Source organism: Callorhinchus milii, unplaced genomic scaffold (genome assembly GCF_018977255.1).
Source record: "Callorhinchus milii isolate IMCB2004 unplaced genomic scaffold, IMCB_Cmil_1.0 Scaffold5, whole genome shotgun sequence".
NCBI lineage: Eukaryota > Metazoa > Chordata > Chondrichthyes > Chimaeriformes > Callorhinchidae > Callorhinchus > Callorhinchus milii.
Window position 1 is genome coordinate 18795153 of NW_024704746.1, and position 23196 is coordinate 18818348.

General features: G+C 35.3%; 1 protein-coding gene across 2 annotated transcripts in view; it reads left to right on the forward strand.

Annotated features, from left to right (window-relative positions):
- fnbp1l (formin binding protein 1-like) overlaps positions 1-23196 on the forward strand; it is a 35950-nt gene that overhangs the window by 8659 nt on the left and 4095 nt on the right. For both annotated transcript variants that reach the window (XM_042334823.1, XM_007887138.2), the window contains exons 2-13: positions 9331-9446; positions 11110-11163; positions 11681-11828; positions 14200-14262; positions 14815-14919; positions 15556-15684; positions 15861-16007; positions 16858-17058; positions 21118-21227; positions 21472-21604; positions 22075-22187; positions 22622-22776. In XM_042334823.1, coding sequence (XP_042190757.1) covers positions 9331-9446; positions 11110-11163; positions 11681-11828; positions 14200-14262; positions 14815-14919; positions 15556-15684; positions 15861-16007; positions 16858-17058; positions 21118-21227; positions 21472-21604; positions 22075-22187; positions 22622-22776 — 1474 coding nt within the window. The remainder of the gene's footprint in view (positions 1-9330; positions 9447-11109; positions 11164-11680; positions 11829-14199; positions 14263-14814; positions 14920-15555; positions 15685-15860; positions 16008-16857; positions 17059-21117; positions 21228-21471; positions 21605-22074; positions 22188-22621; positions 22777-23196) is intronic.

A 23196-nucleotide genomic window follows, 5' to 3' on the forward strand; every position in this document is an offset into this window, starting at 1 on the left:
TAAGAACATATATATGTTATGTTAGGTGGTTAAAATATTAAGAGTAGAGGAGCAAAGGGACTTGGGCTTAATGCACGTATATCCTTAACAGTGGCAGTTTAGCCTATGAGTGGACACTGGAGGAACTGGGACTTTTTTTTCTGGAATAAAGATGCTTGAGGTGTGACCTAGAGATCTTTCAAATTATCAGGGCTTCTGATAGTTAATAGGGAAAAAATATTTCCACTGGTTGGTGAGGCAGTAACTAGATATTTGTTAGGTAAGGATATCAAGGGATATGGGGAATTGGAGTTGAGTTGAGATACAGATCAGCCATGATCTTATAGAATGGGGGAATAGGTTCGAGGGGCTGAATGGCCTACTCCTGTTCACATGTTCCTAGAGTACATCAATTTAAGATAGTTAGTAAATAAGCAAATGGGAAGGTTAGGAGACTTTTTTTGTGTAGAATATTTAGGACATGGAATGCCTTGCCTGGAGCAGTAGTTAGGTCAAAATCCATATTGATCTTCAAGGGGGAACTAGACTGATTAGCTCAAAAAGAGTTGTTTACAGGGGTGTTGGGGAAAGGGCAGGGAAGTAGGATTGAAAGGATTATTCTTGAGGGAGTTGGCACAGGCACAATAGACCGAACAACCTTCTTCTGCTTTATAAATTTCCATTGTTCTGTATCCAAAAAGGGAATTGAAACACATTATAAACCAAGTGGGCTCTTCAAATTTACCGAGGTTTAAATTGAGGGCAGATTGGAAGTCTTATTTTCAACATGTTGAGATGAGAAGGTTCCAGTGATCGGCTGCCTGCACTGGCTGCCAGATGGGTCTCATGTTTGATGGATGATTCATCAAATCAGCTAACTGTGTCCTACCCATGTGATTAAAATAAATGTAGATCGTTTCTTTAGTCCATCTGAAGGACATTATCTAAAAGCTGTTTTCGAGGTCCAAAACATACTTTATAAGTTTTGCAAAGCTGGTCTAAGTAGTTGTATGAGCTTTGCTATTTTCTCCCATCTTCATTTTTGCCCAGTGATTCTGAAGGCTGTTGGTTTTAATTCTGTACATCTGCCCCAGTATTTGACTAAATGTATGCAAGATCATGACACAAAGAGCTCTTTGTCTGGGCTTACAAAGACATTTTCTGTTTACCATACATAAATCTGGAATGGTTATCTTCAGCTTTTCCTCTTACTCGCTTCCATGTGTGCTGGCCACCTTTTAATCAGTTAAGTGGCATTTGCAAGAGCTCATAATTTTTCCTTCTTTTCTCCCATTTTCCACGTCTTTAAGCAACACCAGTTCTCATAAGGGCGTTTGCAGGAGGACTGACCTGCCTACTGTGATTTTAAAAACATTTGCTATAATGTTGGTGGTGTACAATGTAGCCTGCTGACAACGATCTAAAATTGTTCCGTTTTACACATCTTAATTTACATTTTAAAAATTGCAATTGTCTGGAAGTGTTTGTCCATACCACATATTAGCAGAATTCATAACTCTTAATCAAGTATTCTTTGCAGATTCCTGAAAAGGGTAATTTTCCTTCAGTTTAATTAGCACACTCGCAGTCTTTTGTAACGTTTTGTATTTTTCTGATAAATATTAACCAACTTATCATTTCTACAGTCATTTCACTGAGAGAAGGTATATAGGCAGTTTATATTTAATTACTTTATTCAGAGTGCTGAATTAGAACACTACCTAGAGAAGTGGTGGAGGCAGATAGTCAGATTGTGTCAGGAAATTTAAAAATAGATAGCTATTAATTGAAGAAATTGATTAGAGAAGTATGAAATATAGTATAGATTAGGATAATTTTAATGAATGAGATATAGAGAAGTGTAGGGTTTTTAATGGTTTTAAAATGGCACTGTCTGGATGGGCTTCAATGATCCTTTTGAACCTGTACATTACAATTTTCCAGATTTATCCATAAGAATACTGGAACAATTGTGATAACTTTGTATCAATTAATTTTTTTCATATTCATTCCATGTACAATCCGAAATTACATTTATATAGTGCATTTCTGTAAAATTGAATTCCAGTTTACTGAACCCTTTATTACTTTGAGTTCTGCTTTATTAACCAGCCTAGGCACTTAATATTTGACTTATTTCAGATATTGCAGACTGGCTACTAGAAGTTTTCATTGCTGCATTCAATAAGGAGATAGATGGACAAGGATTATATTCCAATAGTAAAAGTAAAAATCCATCTATAGAATTAGGTCATTGCTCCTACGCTTTCCTGGAAGCTTGGAAAATGCAGTTTTATTTGAAAAGTATGCAGTGGGAATTGGAATTGTTATGGAAGGGTGACAAAGTATATTTAGTGTTGCAAATTGCTTTGTTTTTTTTGTGAATAACAAAGATTCTATATAGTCTTTACTGTTATAAAAGATTAACTCCTGTTTGAATTGTGTTGCTTAATTTTACATTGAATAGATTTTTTTGCAACCTTGGCAGAAATCAAGACCCCATAAAATTACAAGCATATTCTGTGTATTTGTTACATTTTATTGAATATGGAAAATGCTGGTTTGTGTGTATAGAAATCAGAAAATTTTTTTAAATGCTTCAGAGCAATATACTGATGCACATCCAATAGTATCTATTTTAACTATTCATATATACTATATAAATGAAAACCTTGTGAAATTTAATTTTCCAGGTGTTTAGAATGTAAGGTATGCACCATGTACAAGAAATCTGAAGTGCTCACTATCATTTGCAGAATTGGGAGAAGACAGTATTGATTCTCACAGTATAGCTACAATCTTGAATTGGTGAAGGTAGATATAAGATTTCTGTGAGTTTGAAACGTTTATGTATAATTGATGCATATATTTTCTAATAGTAAAGCTTATAATAATAGTTCCAATAGTAAAATTATTCTTATGCTCTAGTGGTATAATTCGGTAGACAAACCTCTCTCTCCTACTGTACTGGCTTATTTGGTAGCACTCATCGCTTGAGTCAGAAGGCTGCAGTTTCATGTCGGGACTTAGAACTCACGTAGTCAACAATGACAGTCTTACGCAGGTGTTTTGTCACCTTGGGACCTTGAAGTATAATCCTTGACGTATAATTTTTTTTAAAACTTCTTCTGACAAATTCTAATATTTACTAGGTCCATTAACTAAGTGAAGCGAGTATCTTTTGAGATGCCTTCTGAAAGTGAAATGTATTCTGTGCATTCCGATTCCCTCTACTGCCCTTTTCTGTTCTGTTGGTTTGCTGAACACTTTGTTGGTTGCTTTCTCGATGACATCGTCTCTGGTAATGGCTTGGAAAAATGATTAAACTTGACAATGTGACAGAACTAAATCCACCAACGAAATTGTTTCTGAAGTACTCTTAAGCTAATGACTATATCTACAGAAGTTCAATCATCTCCCCGACTGGTGAGCCCAATAACTGTTCATTACCCTGACAATGTTCTCAGCAATCATTTTTTACAACAAAAATATAAATGCATCGAACAAAGCAGAAATACTAATAATCAAAAGAAGGATTCCCATCTGCTTATTCTCCTGACCATTCTAGGGATGCTAGGTCAATTTTAGTTGAAGACTATTCTAATGTAATGTCTAGTATTTTAATTTTCTCATAGTGGATTTTTTCAATTAGCTGAAATGCTTCCTTGAATATCTGTATTAAAATTATCCTGATGAGTAGCTTCCAAGGATTGCTTTGGCTGAAGCACCTGGTTCCTATCACCATAAGTATCTTCCTCAAGCATTTAAGGTTTTTACTGTTGGAATTTATTGTAATGCTAAAGTTTGATCCAGGGTCTTGTAAATCTATGAAATTTAACATTTTACCTCGCTGATTTATATAGGACTTCAGTTTTTATGTGTATTAGATGAAAAATATTTATCAGTTTGGGCAATTAATAAACTTGGATGAACTTGAATTACATAATGATAGGGAACTGGGCAGTACAGTATTTTTAACCTTTTCTGTTATTTCAGATTTCCATCATTCAAAGCTTTATTTTTGAGCTGTGTTTTTATTAATCAATGTTGTATTATAAGACAATGTATCGTTCTATTACAGATATGTATTTAATGCTTGTACTAAATCAGTTTCTCCTAATCTTTCAGAATCTATTCTATCTGTTTATGTGTTAGAAATCGAAAATGCTGTGTTGAAGTAAAAGGGTAAAGGAGATTTGGCTCTCATTTACAGAGAGTTTACAGTTCTTTTGAAGGTTTCATTGGCTGATGAACTTTCCTCAATTCTACTTATTTTAAACATGCCATGCTTGGGGGGTGGAATTGCCAGGTTCTTAAAATATTGTATTTACTCCAGTGTTTACATCGTCACCTCAGTAATTTTATCAAAGGTCTTAGGAAATTGATCAGTAAATGAATACCAGTCTTTAACTCTCTTACAGATTCTGTACAGATCCATTTCCCTAATATATAATGTTTACTCTAATACTACACTTGACTTGACAAAGTAGCATTCGGATCAGCATACCTGTCTCCTAGTTTATTCACGTAGTTGTTCCCCCATTATTGTACAAACCAGGAAATGAACAGCCTGAACTCAATGAACCCATTCCTGTCACTCGTGACTTTGCAATAAAATAGTACACTCTCCATGTGATTTTGATGCAATTATTTGTTCAGTTCTTGCATATTCACAAACCTCTTTTTGTATGTGATGAAGCATGATGAAGAGTGAATGAGTCTTGTTGAGCAGCTTGTGTATGGCCTTGATGGTTGGTGAACTGGTGTAATTGTTTGCGTGAGCCTATTGTCACAGTGTTTTATTGATCGCACCATTATGATTTGTGAGCTGCCACTGCATGGATAATCATTGGCCAGACTAACAGTCACAAACCCTCCCTGTCCCGTAAAGAGAACATCAGACTACTATTGTGAGGATATTTATTCTTTACCTCCATGAGCTCAGAAAACATAAACACATTAAAGGAGGGAGCGAGAACTCTAAGCAATGTGCATGTTTTGAACCAGTGTTAAATTTAGATTATATAGCCAGAGAAAGTTCTGCGTTAAACCCAAAAGTATATGCAAGCATCTAATGAACTAGGTCCAGGTCTTTACCCTCTCAGTTGCACCACAGAAATTGTGTGACATCAAGGAGTGGACAAGCTCCTAGGCTTACTCCAAAGAGCATTGCACTAATGCAATCTGCTGAGCTGGTGGCAAGTGAACCTGTTTGATTCAGAGTGAAGCACAATGGGAAATTATCTAAGTCTTAGAGGATCATGTTCAATCTGGAGAAATATTTTAATATTTAGTCATTCATTGGCTGCTGGAAGTGGAACTGACCTCCTTTCCCCCAATGAGGTAATGTATCAGGGGACAGGAGCACACTCCATATTTGAGAATATATTTTTAAGGGTTGGAAGGATAGAGATTATATGAAAAAAAATTGTTCATTTCCAAAGGATTGTAGGGTTGTACAAATGGAAAAATGGAATGTCAAGTTTATTTCAAGTCTGAGGTAGAAGTTTACAACTTCTTTCTCTGTATTGTTCATCTTAGTACCTTATTTTCAGATAATTTGATAGAATTCTATTTTGTTAATAACTCTTCTGCCATGTTTGTGCTGTCTGAGATGTGGTAAGCCAAGACACAATGCAGGTCCCTGGGGTTCTTCTGGATGAGATCATCTCATTCCTTATTTATGAACAGCAAGAGAGTGGCTTCAATATTAAGCTGCTGTGTAATTTCATTCCTGACACAATACGACCTTTGGATTTTGCAATATTTCTACAAATCATCCATGTAAATAAAGTGATAAAGATACAGAAAGGACCTACTCTGAGTGAAGTTAGTTTGGGAACAGCTGGTGATATTTTTATTTTGAAGCCTGTTGTAATAACCAGAAGGTACAATTGTTTAATTGGTCTAATGCAGGATGTTGGTGGCTGCCGCTAATCACAAAATGCATTGCTGAAAATGGTTCATTTTATGGTCAAAGAAAATACATAACTGACTTGTGAGCATAAATAACATTTTAATTTTGTAGTCGTATACCGGTCGGTCCATATGTTTTAATTTGCAAGCTCACTATAAGTGGTGATCAGAATTTTTTTTAATTCGTCACAGATTTTGTGGATTAAATTGAGTTCATGAAGTTTTGAATTTAAAATTGTAGGTGGCTTAAAGTAGTGAGGTATGGTTTTTGAATTGTTTTAATATTAGACTTCTGTTTTTTTCTTTTATCCTCCTCCCTTCCCCCACCTCACCATGCACAGATACTTACTCGCGAGGACAACTAACCATAAATGTTAATGTTGTTCGGCATGTCTCTTCAATTTAAGGCATTTTATATTAAACCAAAATATAGTTGAAACTGGACTAATTCTCAGAAGTGTAAGTGAGGTAACCTTTTGAAGCGGGGCATTAAATTCAATTATCCAGAAATTGCATTTCCACTGAGATTAGAATGATGCTGCCAGACACAATAAAAGCATTAGGTCACATCCATTGCTAATTGAAAGCTTCCATTAGTCAGAAGAAAGAGATACAGTCACGTGATGATTTTAAATCATGTCCATGTTTAATATTTTAATAAAATTAACTTAATCTTTAGCATGTCAGATCTGCTAAGTGTAAGTGTGATTTACATTTCTGTAACCAATACAGTACTTCCTGAAATTTGAGTTTAATCCAATTGGCGAACAAGTCCAATCCTTTGGTAGAAGTTACAAAATGGTGTGGTTTGTGGAGCACTTATGGCGTCTCGTGAGAGAAAAACAGTGCTAGTAAACTCAGTATATTAAATGTTGATCTGAAAAATAAATCATGTGGTATAATGAGTATTGAATAAATTAGTTTAATTGCAAGTAGTTGTGCATCATTCATGAATGAGCTTTACTTTCTACCCCACATCTATTCCTTGAGCAGGATCGCTTTTTTCCACCTCCTTCACATTACCTACCCCTGTCTGTACCTCAAAACCAACGCAGCTGAAACCCTCGTCCATGCCTTTGTCACTTCCCAGCTGGACTTTTCCAATGCTCTCCTCGCTGGTCTCCCCTGCTCCACTATACAGAAAATGCAATTAATCCAAAACTCCGCCTCCCGGATACTCACCCTCACAAAACTCCGGACCCCCATTACACCAGTCCTCACCAGGCTCTACCGACTTCCATTACCGAACCGATCGATTTCAAGATCCTCTCACTTGTTTTCAAATCACTTCATACCCTTGCACCTTCCTACCTATCTGATCTGCTTACTCCACTTCCCACTGCCTCTACTCGGCTCGTTCTGGCCTCCTGTTTGTACCTACTTAGAAACTCTAAATGTTTGACTTAATGTCAAAGCATATTCTTTCCATATTAAAAAAAACTGTCTTGGCCTCCCTGTAATGGTTTGGCCACAAATGGCTATTCTCTAACAGTAATGCCAAGTTAGATACAAGATCTTTAACATAAAAGAACACTGAATTTATATCAAGTTACATAAAGGAACACTGAATCCCTAATTTGTGATCTTTTGAGAAGTGATTCACATTTCTCTTTGTGACTAGTCATTGAGTGGGATTTATAGGAATCTTGGAGTGAATTGATTATAATATTTCTATAGCTTTTGCTGTATTAAATGAATAATAACTTTAATTCACATTTCAAAAAAAATGAGCCTATATTGGTTAAGTATTAAAGTTAATTTGTTCTTCATAATAACTAGGTTAAACATTCCAATTGATTCAGCATTGGCTTTGGTTTCCGGCCATTGATTTGTGAATACTTGGATATAAGACACTTGAGCCAAAATCTGAACACATCTCTGGGATTCAGTGTAATTTTGCTTTGTTCAAATGTTTCAATAGCAACATTGAAAACTGGTTATTGTTGCACTTTCAAAATATTGTATCTCAAAAGCCACTTGTAGCTGCATGTCATCTTATCTGTTTATAAAGCTTTATTTCCAAGTCCTTTTCTGAACAGTGTTCTAGTGATTTGGCACAATCCAAGCATTTGTATTCCTTTATGTCTGATTTTTTTTCTCATTAGCATTACATTGGCATCTTCTTTGAAAAGACTTTATGCTGGAAATCTACAGCAGGCAATTAGCATTTGAANTTTTTTTCCACATGTGGAAATTGAGTTACTCTTCTTCATGCCTATGGTGATTGTCGCTAACTACATGACTTGTGTTCAAACTCTATGTCAAATTTAACTGTTTTGGATAGTTTGTGGATTTTGTTTATTTTGTGGATACAAATTTATGCTTGGACACTGTCTATCACGATTGTGCACTCTGGCCATTTTCGCTTATCTTTAATGCTATCAAAGTCCTAATTCATTGCATTATTTTGGGCATGTCCAATCCGTTCTCCTTCATGGTTTGGAGTTCCTGGACATGCAACGGACGCGTTTACATTAGCACATTTGCAAAGCCCAGCACCAAGCAGTGAAAGTGATTTATTGTAACCAGAAATGGCTATGAAGCGATAGGGATTGATAAGAGATACATTGGCTTATCGCTCACCACCCTGGATGCAGTGGCAATTTCATGACAGGCATGTCTTTAGACAAAGTCCTTTGCGTGAGAACCTAGTTTAAGCAGTTGGTGACTTGTAAATCTGGTACTAACAAGCCAAGACAACTAATATCATTCTGAAACAGAAATGGGTTGTAAACTTCATTCTTGATTGAGACATTGGCTTGTCTTATCACTGAAGGAAAAAGTGCCACATGTTCTCAGGTTGTCCGGTTTTGTCTGCACCTGCCTACAGTCACTCATTCATTCCTTGTTTTATCAGCTGAGTGTTGACTTCTTTGAAAAGGATATTGTCATTTACAGAGAATGAAATGAATAATGGTACTTTTAACTTTGGTTGAAGAAAATGAGTGGCTAAGCATTTTTCTCGAGGTGCACTTCCATAAGTTGTGTAAGTAAGAAGATTAATGTATCTATTTTGATGCATTGGATGTATTCTTAATGAGGTTAGGATGCCCATCCGTTCCTATGCTTTAGGGCTTTGATAATGTCCTGTTAGGAACAGGATAATTGCTCCATTTCTGGGCATTGTAAGTTCCTTCCTGTCACACTTAATGTGGCCCCTTGCTGGTTGCCAAAAAATGACCATTTGTTCATCCTTTTCTAACTAAGATGACTTGGAACAAAAAGAGTTTAAAAATGTACCATTGTGCACATTGACTTGCTACAGAAACAATCCTAGAACAGTGCACTGTTGACTTATTTTAACATCCATAGAGCCATAATACTACACTAAATGAGATTTCCCTTTAAATTGAATGTTAAGTTTCTTAATAGTTTAGCTAAAATCAAACATACAATGTTACCTTTGACTAACATCCCTTTTTATTTTTTTTCTAGGATCAGTTTGACAATATAGAGAAACACACACAATGGGGAATAGATTTCGTGGAAAGATATTCAAAATTTGTGAAGGAGAGACTAGACATAGAACAAAGCTATGCAAAACAGTTAAGGTAAGATATATTGCTGAATATTACTTATTTTTATTCACTACAATGTGAGGATTTTTTTTCATAATAATTCAGATTTTAGTTTTGCAGCACCTATTTCCCATAAAGTATAAAAATCTTTGTCTACATGCCTTTAAGTGTAACTATTCGTAATATAATATGATTTTTCTGCTTAAAATCATATCATGAGATTTAGTCTAGAATTTTTTTAAATTATGAAATTATTTTAAGTGTTTGCCTTTTGGATGGACAGGAACTTTGAAATGACAAGTTTGTACAATGAGCACCCTGATATCAGCTAGAGCAGGTTAATTTAGTAAACCAAATCCATTTTTTAATGTACGATATTAATATCTTAGTGCACCTTAATGCAACAGATTCCTTTTGTTAAATCTGAATTTCATTTTGAAGCTTTTGTAGTCGTCTTCTGCATAAGTTATTTTATTTCTCTCCTCCAATACCACACTATCCATGCTTGTGCAGATGAAAATAAGAACTCATTAGTATGGTGTAGCCTGTCTTCCCCCACAATCTACGTAATGTGTGTTGGCATTGCATAAACATCACAGAGTCCTTCACGGTCAATAAGTTTGACAAAGGTTCACAGATCACTCTCTGTTGGGAAAGGAAAGGGCAATTATTCATGATAAAAGTATTCATAAATATTGTTTAGTGGATTGGTTCTGAGTTAAATGTGTGGCCTTGCAGTGCTTGAATTATCACCAGATTAAGAAAAGTAAAGGGGAAGGGATTGTTAAATTTTCCATAGCAGCATAAAATCATTCATTCTGGAACAATGTGGATAGTTGCCCAGTTCCACAACAGTTCGCACCTTTAGCGACAACACCATAGGAATGATAATGAGTTGAGCTTTGTTTTTGCTGTTGTGATAAAGAAGCTGAGTTCAATAAAATTGTGGGAAAAAGATCACAAATTCTGTTGGGAACAAAAGAGTGTGATTAAAATAACAATCCTTGCATTTGATTTCCCCCAAAATTGTGAATGTTACGGTTCATAGTGGATGAGAGAAACTTATTTTCTGTTTGTTGTAGTGAATTTTAAAGATTAAATAGTATCAACCAGAATCAATTTTAGTTCCTCCCTTCACCTTGGTCTCAAACCAGATAATCTCCCTTTTCCCAAAGCAGGTATCAAAAGTGAACAAAAAGGTTAATTTCAGTCTCAGGGAAAATAATAAAGCTGTCTACTGTACTGGTGAATGTCTGTATTGTAGATCAAGCACAATTTCCCTCGCAGCAGTTTTACTGCTCCAAGGGGAAACCAGAATGATACTTTATATTAATACTGACAGCACTCTGGTTGTTTTGCTTTTGGGTCCAAAGGTGAAGCACAGCTGCACAAGAGGCTGCTGGTATTGGGGGGAAAATGCTTGTTTTCTTGGAATAGTTTCTAGAAGTATTATTTTCAAATTTGTTGGTTTTATAAAGTTGACTAGCTTGAAATGGATTTCCGACTCGTTACAAGCTAGGATTTGCAAGCGTATTTTTCTTCCCTATTTGGCAATAACATCTCGTCAAATTCTGGGGTTCACAGATTTTACCTGTAGTTGATCTATTCAGGCTTGATACAGACTATTAATGCTTTCAACGACTTGATTTGTATAGGTGCATTTCAAGAACGTTTTCAATTTTTTTTGTCTCTACAGAAATCTTTATAAGAAATACTTTCCCAAGCGTTCCAACAAAGATGAGGAACCCAGGTAAAGACCAGACTAATAATGATGACCAAATAATTTTTTTGCAACAAAATCTCATACACAGAAATTTTTTTAATTTTTTGAGGCTAATAGCTTCAAGTAAACTTTTTTTTAACAGTGGAGAACTATATTTCACATTTCAAAGTCACAAATTCAATTCAGTTCTTCACAATTGAATTCACTATTAAATCAGGAGCGTTTCATGTACAGAAAGTGTTGATATCCCCAATTATTTTTGCTAAACCATAATATCGGAAATAGGCTCTATTGGTGAATTGGAACAACGTGCTGAATTTAATTTCAAATAAAAATTAATTGCATGAAATTATTTTCCACAATTTCTCTAGAGAAAATTGCAATATAAGGGATTATGGAACTTATTTATCATTAACAATGACAGAATTATTAAAATTGGGCAAAATTAGTTTTCGATTCTTCTTGATTTTATACAGATCTGTACCAGTTCTGTAATAGAGAATTGCCCTTTTCTTTTAAAATTTAATTATTACTGTTTCTGCAGGTTTACTGCATGTCAAGCCTTCTTTCATGTGCTGAGTGAGCTCAATGACTATGCAGGTCAACGTGAAGTTGTTGCTGAAGAGATAGGCCACAGTGTCTATGGAGAAATCATGAGGTATACTCAGGACCTCAAAACGGAACGGAAAGCAGTAAGTATTCCCCTTTCACTTAATTTTTTCCTTTTTTTGGTTAATGTATTTTGAAGATATAAAGTGCTTACTGAGTTTCCATTCGGCAGCAGTCCAGTCACCATGTTAATGTATTAAAATACAAGTTTTTTTCAACCTGTTTTTAAATAAAAACTATGTTGTACATATTTCAAAAGGAAGTGCAAACTTTGTTTTACACAACATTTAAAGAAGTTTGCATCTTATAGCTACAGAGTTGAAATTATTTACTAGCTGACCAACAATTAAGTTATTGTAAATGGTAGGTTTTTAAGTTCAATTGTTTAGAATGCATTGGTGTTTGAAAAATTATCTGTATGGTGGCTGCACGACTTTGAAAAGTTAAAAAAAACCCAAACCCTAATGGTGAGGAGTATTAGAAAGTCCTTCACATTTACAAAAATCACTGTGAGCGATTGACGAGCACATTTTGATACACAATTGTTCCCTGTCCCGAAAGCAGTAGCTCAAACTGTACGAAAGTCTGATTTTCCCTGCCAGTTGCCATTCTTTAGGTTTGAACCTAATTGCTAAGTGTTGGTAGGCTACTTTATTGTGGGAAATAGCTTCGACCGTTGTGAATACACGCGAACAGTATCTGGGCAAGGGTTATTGGTAGCCATCAGAAATAGGAATTCTCATCTGTTTCTTCCCTTCTAAGGGTGCGCACTCTGAGGCCAATTATAGTGCCCACTGCAGAAGATGTATTTAATTTTAAGCCTGCTGCTAAAGAGATGTTTTTGATTATGAAGGAAAGTGGATTACTCAGTGGAATATCATTTGGTGGCAAAGATTCTAAACCCCTGATTTGAGTCATCAGCATTCCTTATGTGGTTTTGACTCATTCATGGTTAGCTATTGAATATCCTCTTCAGAATGTGCTAATTTTGGTGACTTTTGCCGTTGTGATTTCTGCAAAAAAAACACAGGCAATTCCATTTGACCGCATTTTTCTTCATCTTTCCGGCTCCTGTCCCCAATTCAGATGCCCAGCCTGTTCTGTTAAGCTCTTTTGGATATCCTTGCACTGTGAAAGGCTCTACATAAATGAAAAAAAATTGTGGAGTGTGGAATATCATAATAAATGGCAGGTGAATAGTGTGCTCCAAAAATATTAAATGTTCATTCTGCAGTAAAAACATCCACAACCAAACCATTCAACAGATTGAAAATTAAGCGAACGCATAGCTTATAACCTGCATCAAAACATCTACATCCCAAACTTCTTTGTGTTTTGTGCAAGAGCAACTTAAGCAAGCATGGAAAAAGAAAAAGGCCATTAAGACCATTCTCTCTGCAGACCATGTACAATCTGCTCTATCATGGACTTTGCTCCAACCCCTCAGTCTCTTGAGGTGAGGCAAGCAACCACAGGTAAACGTCCCCAAAACTCTGTGAAACGTCTTCCCTGATTCCCAAGGATAATAAAGCAAAACTCAAGAATATTAATCCAGTTTTTAAACCAACCCTTATAATTCTGACATGTTGTTTCCCACCAGTCCCAGTGGTGCATGAACCATCATATTCCCTACTCAGAGTATTTGATCATTTGTGTCTGTGCTTATCCTTCTAACCTTAAATGTTCTTAAACAGATGCTTATTCAGCTCTTTTGGCAACAGTTAATTGACAGCATTAACTGCTTTTGCTGGCTGTTTATTTCATTCTGTGTGCGTGTGTGTGTGTTTATATGGAGGGAGAAGAAAAGATTGGGGAAAATTAGTTTCTTATAATCTCTTCAATTTGTACTCTTGTTCTCTATTTTTACAGTATAGTTTCAAGGAAAATAGCCTGATATATGTCTTATGTTTGAAAGGTGAATTCAGAATCACTGTATAATTTAGGTGCTCTTAGATTTTTAAAATTTTAAATTTGTGAATGAATTCATACTAGAAAGATTTTCTACTAGAAAGATTTTCCAGTCTTCCTTGTTCATTTTGACTTTACAGAAATTCAAATATGAATTATACATTTATCCAGATAAGTCCACATCCAGTAGATTTAGTGTTCAGTAGCTGTTTTTCCCTTTCTGTGTCTTGAGTTGTTGCTATGAAGTTAGAAAAGGTATTATTGACAGAACAAAAGGAAACTATGATAAAAAGAATGCACTGAATGTTTAATTTAGGTCAGCCTCCTGCTTCATCTCTTGGGTGCATTAAATATTCCTTAAGTAATGATTTTCTGTAGTTCAGTTGAAATCAGTTTTGAAGTGAAGTACGAAAGGTGCAAGAAGGAATATATAATTCTAAAATTTGAAACTTAGTCTAGGTAATCAGAGGTATCATCCCTTGGAAGCAAGGTAGACCTAGAATGAATCACATATAGATGCTAACCTCACTTATTTATTTTTGACAGCATCTTCAGGAAGGACGCAAGGCACAGCAATATCTTGATTCTTGCTGGAAACAGATGGATAATGCAAGTTTAAATTTTTTTCTCGATAATTTGGAGTTTTTGGAGCATCACGTTAAGAAACACAGTCAAGAGACTACTGTGGCTCTAGCACTTGTCATTGTATACAATTCATGTTAAATTATTTGCAATAAATTACTACCTTACACTTCTTACTTTGTACAGGAAGCAAAATAATAATACATTGGATTTTCAAGATGGCTTTAAATTAATACAGGTCAGATTAAGGTAGCCAGCAGGATCAAAATCATGAGACATTGTTTCAGACCATTTTGGCTGAACTCTTAAGCCCCTAATGTTAAATACAAACTTTTGTTATTTGGCTTGTCTTCTATTTTGTAATGATAGAGCATGTGCCAAAACCATGCATAATTTAAATTATTGAGCATTCTTGCTTTATTAAAATATTTTTGCCTAGGCATGTCCTACATTCTTTGCTATTCATTAAGAATTAACCACTACCATGTGTTCACAAGAAGATAGCAAAAAGATCTTAAATGTTGATTTAAAGCCTTAATTTTGAAGAATTTTGTGGTCAAACTTTTCTTTTTCTTTCAGAGTAAAAGGAAGTTTGAACGAGAATGCAAGGAAACGGAAAAGGCACAATTAGGCTATGAAAGACTAGACAGCGATCACAATGCGACAAAGGCAGATGTTGAGAAGGTTGGAATCTTAACAGTTCTACAAATGCTTTATTTCTGTCTGAAATTGTTTCAAAATTGGAATTAGTTTCAGTCTTGTAGATAAACCTTTTTTTGTAGTTTTAACAAAACTGAAATGACAAACGTGTATGTAGAATGTGAGGGTGTGCAATGATTAATTTATTTGACGTATTCCATTTGTGTTCAGTGTGGTTTTGAATCCTGATACCATTTGACCCTTTAATCTGTCATAAGCATGTATTTGAATTTCATTAGTTCATAGCTAATGTAAAACACGGGTGGATCATTTACAAATTGAAGCTATTATTTGGATATGAAAAATCAGGACCTAGATCACATCTCAATAAGTAGGATAAAATTGTTCTGGAAAAGCTTCAGCTACTCCCAACTTGCGATCTCCAGCCGGGAAAAGAGGTCAGTGCCGAGTTAGGCACATGTATAAATAGATAAATCAATGCGGCTAGGATATTGACAGCGTGACAACTTAACCGACAGGGACAAGTTAAGCCAGGGTGAAGTTATCAGGAGTTTACTGTAAATGGATGAGTGACTGACAGCAAAAAAAGGAAAGAATTGTAAGAAATGCAGATTTGAGATGGAAAACAGATGTGAGTATCTTTACTTTTTGAATTCCAAGGCTAAACAACAGTTACACGTGCGTACCCACGCGGCTGATGAATGTAAAAATGAATATGCTGCTCAACTACAAAATTTCAACAATGAACAACAAAAGCATTTCCAATTCATCATGCCTCAGGTTTTTAAGGTAACCTCATTTTAAATTACCTTCCATTAGATTTGCATGGGAAGGGTGGATGGATTTATAAAATATATTAAGTATTTTGACTTGCATGTGTTCTAACTGGTAAGTAAGCCAAGACTGAATTTTAACTGAGTTTGTTTACAGGACATTCTAAACAGACATTGCTATTAATTTTACAGAATCTACAAGCCATGGATGAGCGAAAAACTGAAAAACTAGCTGAGTGTTACAGATACTTTGCTGAGGCTGAACGTAGAGTTATTCCGATCATTAATAAATGTTTAGAAGGAATGATCCATGCAGCAAAATCTGTGGATGAACGGAAAGTAAGTATTGCGTAAGTCTGAGGAGAATGTGATAATCTCTTGGGCGCACAAAATACTGGAGGATATATTTTCCAGCAGAAATAAGCAATACACATTTATTTTCTTAATTTTTCTTATTTTTTTCTTTGTTTCTTGGAGGTAGTGGAGGGAGATGTTAATCTTTGGAATCTTTAAGATGAATGGAAGATTAATATCTCAGAACATTTACAATACTGTACAGAAAATAACTAAATAAAAAGGAAGTGCTATCTTTTCAGTGTAATCTGAACAGCAGGTTTGATGGTTGTTTGACATAGACTGCTTCCCTTTCTTGTTAAAATTGTTTTTTTTTAAAAAGCTACAAAGGGTGGGAAGGTGAAACAGAAAAGGCAAAATTATAATTAAAACATTGACTTTTCAACGGCTATGGTTCAAAAAAAAACATTTTTTAATGCTTTTTTCACTTAAGTCGAGTCCTTTTTTTACTATGGTAATCAGGCAGTAAGGTTATACAATTTACCTCAGCTTAGTGGATTAGTTGGCGAGAAGCCCTTTATCAGGGAGAGACAGATGGGTGAATTTGTATTACCCTCTCCAGTTCAGCAAGGAAAACGAGCAAACAGTCCTCAGTGTCTTTATTATTGACCATTGGGGTGAGATAAGAAGCCATATCCTTTTTACGTTTTACCAGTAGAAATTAAAAGGGTTTTCCTCCCGTTACTGTTGACAAATGTGACCAAAGTTCTATGTTTTATTTACATAGTTTTGCTATTGCAGGAAAAAAGTTCTATATGAGAATGCTTTTTTGTGTTTTCTTTTTTGAAACGATAGGTGGTTAAGATGTATTTAACTTGAACAATTGCCTTCACAGGACAGCCAGATAGTGATAGAATCTTTTAAATCGGGCTTTGAAATTCCTGGAGATTTCCCATTTGAAGATTTCAGTCAGAACATTTATAGGACAGTATCGGATGGCAGTCTGAGTGCGCAAAGAAACGAAATAAAGGCCGACCAGAAACACACTGTGGGGAAATCCAAGGGAAAGCTATGGCTCTTTGGAAAGAAAAACAAGGTAAAGTCATTTGTTTGTGAAAGAAGCGACTCTTTCTACAATTATGGTGGAGTGATGCATCTAAAACCAAATTTCTCACCCGATTCAAATGAATATTGATTTTGATAAATAAGAATACTTTCCATTCAGTCATTTTCTACAGTTAAATTAAGTTCTGATCCATTAGTTTTTCCCTGTTCATTGGAAGTATATTGTTTCTGGTTAAGCTTGAGTTTCAACTCATTTAGAATTTCACTGTGGAACAAGAATTGGTTCATTTTGTTTATCAGCATAAATGATTTAGTGAAGATCTGCATGCTATTCTGACTGGGATTCTTCAAGACATCACGGTGATTTGGGTACAAACAATCCTAAGCAGTTTACCCTCGTCAGTGCAACAATATATGACATACATGTGGTCCTTCGATATTTTAATTTGGTTGATGGTAAGTGCCTAGAAATGTAGGCTGTAAAGGTAGGGGATCATTGTTTTTATTTTGGCCTCACTCTTTATGTCACCCAACACACATCCATCTGAAATATTGCAATTTCGTGAACATATAGCACCATTTACCTTGTGCCTTTTTATCTTCTTCCTTATCTAATTATTTTCTAAATTGTTTAATAGTGATTTTTTTCAGTATAGCCTAGAAACAATTGCATTGTAATCACAGTGCATGTAAACATAACACTGTTGCCAGAGGGATGTGTGCTGAGTGCCAATATCAAAAGTTTAAATTTTTTTTAGTTTTGTTTTTTTACATCATCCACCAATCCCTTTCGTCCCCTACCAGTTCTTGCTCATCATTTGTTTTTTATGGGCTTCAGTCTCCCAAGTTCTATCGGGATCCACTGTCTTACTGTGTGAATGAGATAAAGACAGTGAAACCCAGAATTCCTTCTTTCAAGAACTTCAGAAGGGGGGTAAGTGGTTTATGTGGACAGTTTACATTGCAGCATGTGGCTGATAGATGTGGAGTTTTCTATTGGGGCTTCCATGGTTAGCTCATCAGTAAATAAAACTTTGTATGTGACTATTTTACCACTATCTATTGTATGTTTAAACTCCACTGATCCAAACCATCTGCTTTATACAGTGACTTGATATTTTAGAGTTCAAATACACACTTAGATTTGCAATGCATTTTTTTGTAATGGACAGAGTTGCAGGTGCAACTATTTGCATTTCACTCCTAACCATAAAAGCCCTTTTTTATTGATGGCTTCATTTCAAAACAGTTAAGCGCCGCTCTACTCTGATTGATGCTGTTTTGTGTGTGTTTGTATTTTATGCTACATTAATGGAGTTGCATGATTTGCGACATGAGGAATTTTCTGTTATTGTTAAGAATGTTTTGGTGTGAACAGAATATTATAAAGAATATCTCTTACAACAACAACTTGCACTTATATAGCGCCCTCCATGCAGAGCAGTGTCTCAGAGTGCTAAAGAGTATAAGTATATGGAATCCTTTATTGTCGCACTTCTATGTGCTTGGCGTTCAGATCTATTGTTATTGCAAGGAATTGTAGCATTTTAAGATTAGAAATATATAGAAATAAATGCTCAGAAATAAAGCGGATGACCATTATATTTGCATTTATGTTTAGATAGAGAGATTAACATCTAAATGAGGGGAAATTGACCAGGTCACACATTTTTGAGTTTGGTGACCATATTCTAGACCATATACTGGAACCATATTGATCATGACATCTTCCCCACCACCTCTTTGTGTGTTTAAATAAGAATACAAGAAAAAAATTCTTATCAAGGCCATGACTACCAAATGATTACCATGATTAGCCCCCCCACCCCCCCATTATGGATTCCCAACTTATTAATTGAATGAAAGTTCTGCATAAATACTTAGAGGTTTTTTTATGTTGAATATCTGTGCTGAAGTCTGTGTGTGATTTTGAAACATGTCTGCAGTGTTGAATTTTGTGACATTTAAAGTTGCAGCATTCCTTCTTGCTCCTTGTGGAAAATATTACATAATCAATATTGTGCAGTACTGTGGGTGTACCTTACAAAACTCAAAAGTACAAAAGCAGTCTTAATTCTCATTTCTTGGATATGGTATACTCTCTTAATATCTTTGACTACTACTATTGTTTTGAGTTTCTGATGATGCATGTTGAAGCCAGCTTGCCTTAGCAAGGGAATCGATCCTGCTGAGATATTCTCTGAATGGAAAATCAGCATTCATTGAGTCTGAATGCTATTTATGTACGTTATGATCACTTTAGATACTCTTTGATTAAAGAGTCTTATCATAAAGAACAATACTGTAGTATTTTGCATGAAGCATTGTTTTTAACATTAAAAGGGAAATCAAAAGAACAAGTTTATTTTGGATGTCATAATGCAATAATGTTTGCATCTAAATGACTGAACCTCCTTGTACATTTATAGTGATTAATTTGTCACCTTTCAAAATTCACTGCAGTACACTTAGTGATTATTTAGAAACTGAACTTATGTAGGGATGCAGCAGCTTAAATGTGTTTGATGCTATTTAAATGCTTGCATACTATTTTAATTGGTGTAAGCATAGACAGTTTATAATAATTCCTTTCTTTTTCATATGAACTGAGAAGCTTTCAATAAAGCTGGTAAGCGCCACATTGAACAACATAATCTTTTAAAAACTGTAGTACTCTATAATGAAAATATTTATGGTTGTGCTTTTTTTTAAAAAAAATAACCTTTTGTTTTCTAGGCCGTTGAACCTTTTCTAACTCTTGAATAGTGTGATTTTACTATTTGCAAGAAATGTACTTGTTGAAATGTTTTCTTAGAGCATTTGCTGTACTGTTCTCCATTTCCACTCCAACCCACATACCCTTTGCTAAACAAACAACGCATGCGAATCTTTGGTATTATCCATTTCTGGCAGGTTCTATACACGGTGTTTTTTTTGTAAGTGAAAATTAGTTTTTCACTTTAAACCATTCTCTTATTGGTTTCAGCACCCCCCCTTCCCCCCACCCCCAACACAAAGCCTATATATAGCTTGCCATCCAGTAGGCAGGAAGAACACAGGAAATTTTCAGGATGTCAAACTTCCTGCAAATGATGTCCAACCCTGGAGTTGCATATCATCTTGATTCAGAGTTAAGTAGGTTATCCCATATATTAAATGCTAGGAATTCTAGGAAGTCTAGGAATACCTGCATAACATTAGTCTTGGAAATTTTTTATTTATTTTCCTATTAAATTAACTTTTTTTTAAAATGTGTGTATTGAACTGACATTATTAGGTATGCAGACTTAGCTACCCCTAGCTACCTCCTTTCCAAAGGTTGAGCTAAATTACCCAGCCTCACACTCTGCATTTGCACATTCACCTACTCCCCCTTTCATCCCAGTATATTATAATCCATCTATATTGTGTTTTTTCAATATATAATGTCTCTTAATGTTGGGTCCAGCATATGAGTATGTTTTCTTCGTGCATGTTCGCTCTTATAAAGCAATTTATTGATCCAATAAGACGTACAATGAATGATATACTTTTGCTGCCTTTTTGTGAAATTGAAGATCCCAGATTTGAGCCTTGGTCTCAGCAGATTTTGTCAGCTGGCAGCAAGAGCTTGCAAATTAGCTTTGGTGGAAGAGAGGGAGGGCATCATTAGCTTGGGTCCCACTAATTCTGTGAACTCTGCTTTAAAGTGCACACGTGTGAAAATTTGGTTGAGAACTGGATGGGATCAGGCATGTTGCTCATAGGTTGCATAACCTGTCAACATCTAACCACACCCAGCATGAGAAAAATGGAAAGGAGTCCGAATGTCGAAAGCTAATAGTGAATTGATTGTAGTAAAACTCGAGGAGTTGCTTGTTTAACAAAAGCGTTAACAATTTTATTCAGACATAGAAACTGAATGTGTAAAAAAAAGAGTATTTTTGATTGAATATCTAATGGAATGTTTTTCAATCATAATGCATTAGTATAAGGATTAGAGCAGTCTGTTCTTTCTATTCATACTGATCATTTTGCTCTTAAGATGTGCAATAACTATTACGCTTATTCTGTGTAACCAGAGTAACCATTGATTTCATCTTTGTTTCAGGGTTCTCCGTTGGAAGACTTCAGTCATCTGCCACCAGAACAGAGGCGAAAGAAACTGCAGCAAAGAATTGATGAACTTAATAGGGAGTTGCAGAAAGAAATAGACCAAAGGTATGAGGGCAAATAATGAACTGTTGTGCATATACAGGAGATATCGGCTGCGATTTTAAATTGTAAGGGTGGTGTACAATTCTAAATTATTCAACTTGAGTTTTCTAAACAATAAATAAAATAGTTGTGTGGTAGGTGAAAACTTTGGTGTGAAGTTACCTGGCACGTTCATCTATATATAGTCATGATGTGAATGGATTGTTACCATTGGATAAAGGAAACGTCATCATGTTTTTTTTTCCAGAGATGCATTAAACAAAATGAAAGATGTTTATCAACGAAATCCTCAGATGGGGGATCCTGGCAGCTTGCCACCAAGAATAACAGAGACCATGAGCAACATTGACAGACTGCGTCAGGAGGTTCAGAAGAATGAGGTAATAATGGAAACCAGAGACTTGCTATACATTAAAACAAAGTTATTCTGAGAGTTGAATACTCTGCGATTGGTACATCACTGTCAAGGTATCCTCATTCATGTCTAATCTCATTCACTCTATCTAAAACTATATACTTGCCAACAACTGAAACAGGAGAGTCTTATCAAAAATGTAATGGCAATATAAAACTCAAGGATTTGTTGACGTTCTTTTATCATATCTGCTTGAATATTGGTCCTCGCATTTTGCTCTGGTGATGATGATTGCAAACCGCCTTAATTGCCAAAATGGATCAAGTCAAGTTGTAACATTAAAATGTACATATGAAATTTGTGGTTGGTGGAAGAATCTTGAAGATCTGTTGGCTCTATTGATATTACTGAGCACATTTTACATTTTATTTAATATAATATACTACTGATAGATCCCTTTGGGTCTTAATCTGTTGCTATACTGATATTTTTAAGTCATGGCTGTCTGAAGTTGAAGGCAGAGGAACTGGAAGAACAGATAGAAGGTTAAGTGCTGGCACGTTTGACCATCCTGAGTCTAATCATCATGGAACGCCGGGAAGAGAAAGGTATGTATGCATTCAACAACTTTTGGCATAGGGATGGTTTAAACAAAAGTATATGTGATTGTAGTTGTGTACCTTAATTAAAACTGCTTGTACCTAGTCAACTCCACCTCCCTGCAACCAATGTAAAAAAAAGGAAATTGTATTAATCCAGGTGAAGTCTTTGGTTGCAAAATTCACTACATGTTAAAATTACTATGTAGCACTTTAACAATCTTTGATGTTAGACTCCATAAAAATGCAAGTGCATACTTCCGTGAGTGATTTCTTCTGGTGCACATCCAAGAGTAATTAAAGCTAAATGCCCTCCAATGAGTAATCAATGCCCCTGAATGTAATTAAACCAGTTAATTTAAACCCAGACATTTATAAAAACAAATCTTGACTAAATGTTTTAAAATGTAATTAACCTTTTCATATCACTGGATTACCATCAGCCCCGAAGGGAGTTACACAGATGATGCAAACCAGGAACAAAAAGGGCATCACAGAAATCCAGACCCACGCCAGGCCCCTGAATTTGAGGATGAATTTGAAGATGATGAGCCTCTCCCTGCTATTGGCCACTGCAAATCACTGTACCCATTTGATGGTAAGATTTTCAGTTTACTCTGAACTTTACACATGCTACATAGTATTTTCTTATCCAAATTTCCACAAATGATATAGCATTACCTTTTGATGCTCAGTTTTGTTTCTGAAAATTCTGCAATGAAAACCATATCTGCCAGTCAGCTTATTACAATCAAATGACATCTTGAAAGAGTTTTCTGCATTGGTTTTAACAATATATTTTGCAATTACCATTATGTTAAAATGGAGTACCAGCTAAAGCAATGTGACTTATCAATTTGTTTAATTAGAATTGTTCGTTTTACTGAAATAGTTCAACGTCCATTCAAACTGCTCTTGTTTTCTCCTGACTGGATTGTTTAAAACAAGGCAGCAGAAAAAAAACATTTAATGAAGATATTTTTAAAATCAGCAAATGTAGATTCTTTGCGCACTAGAA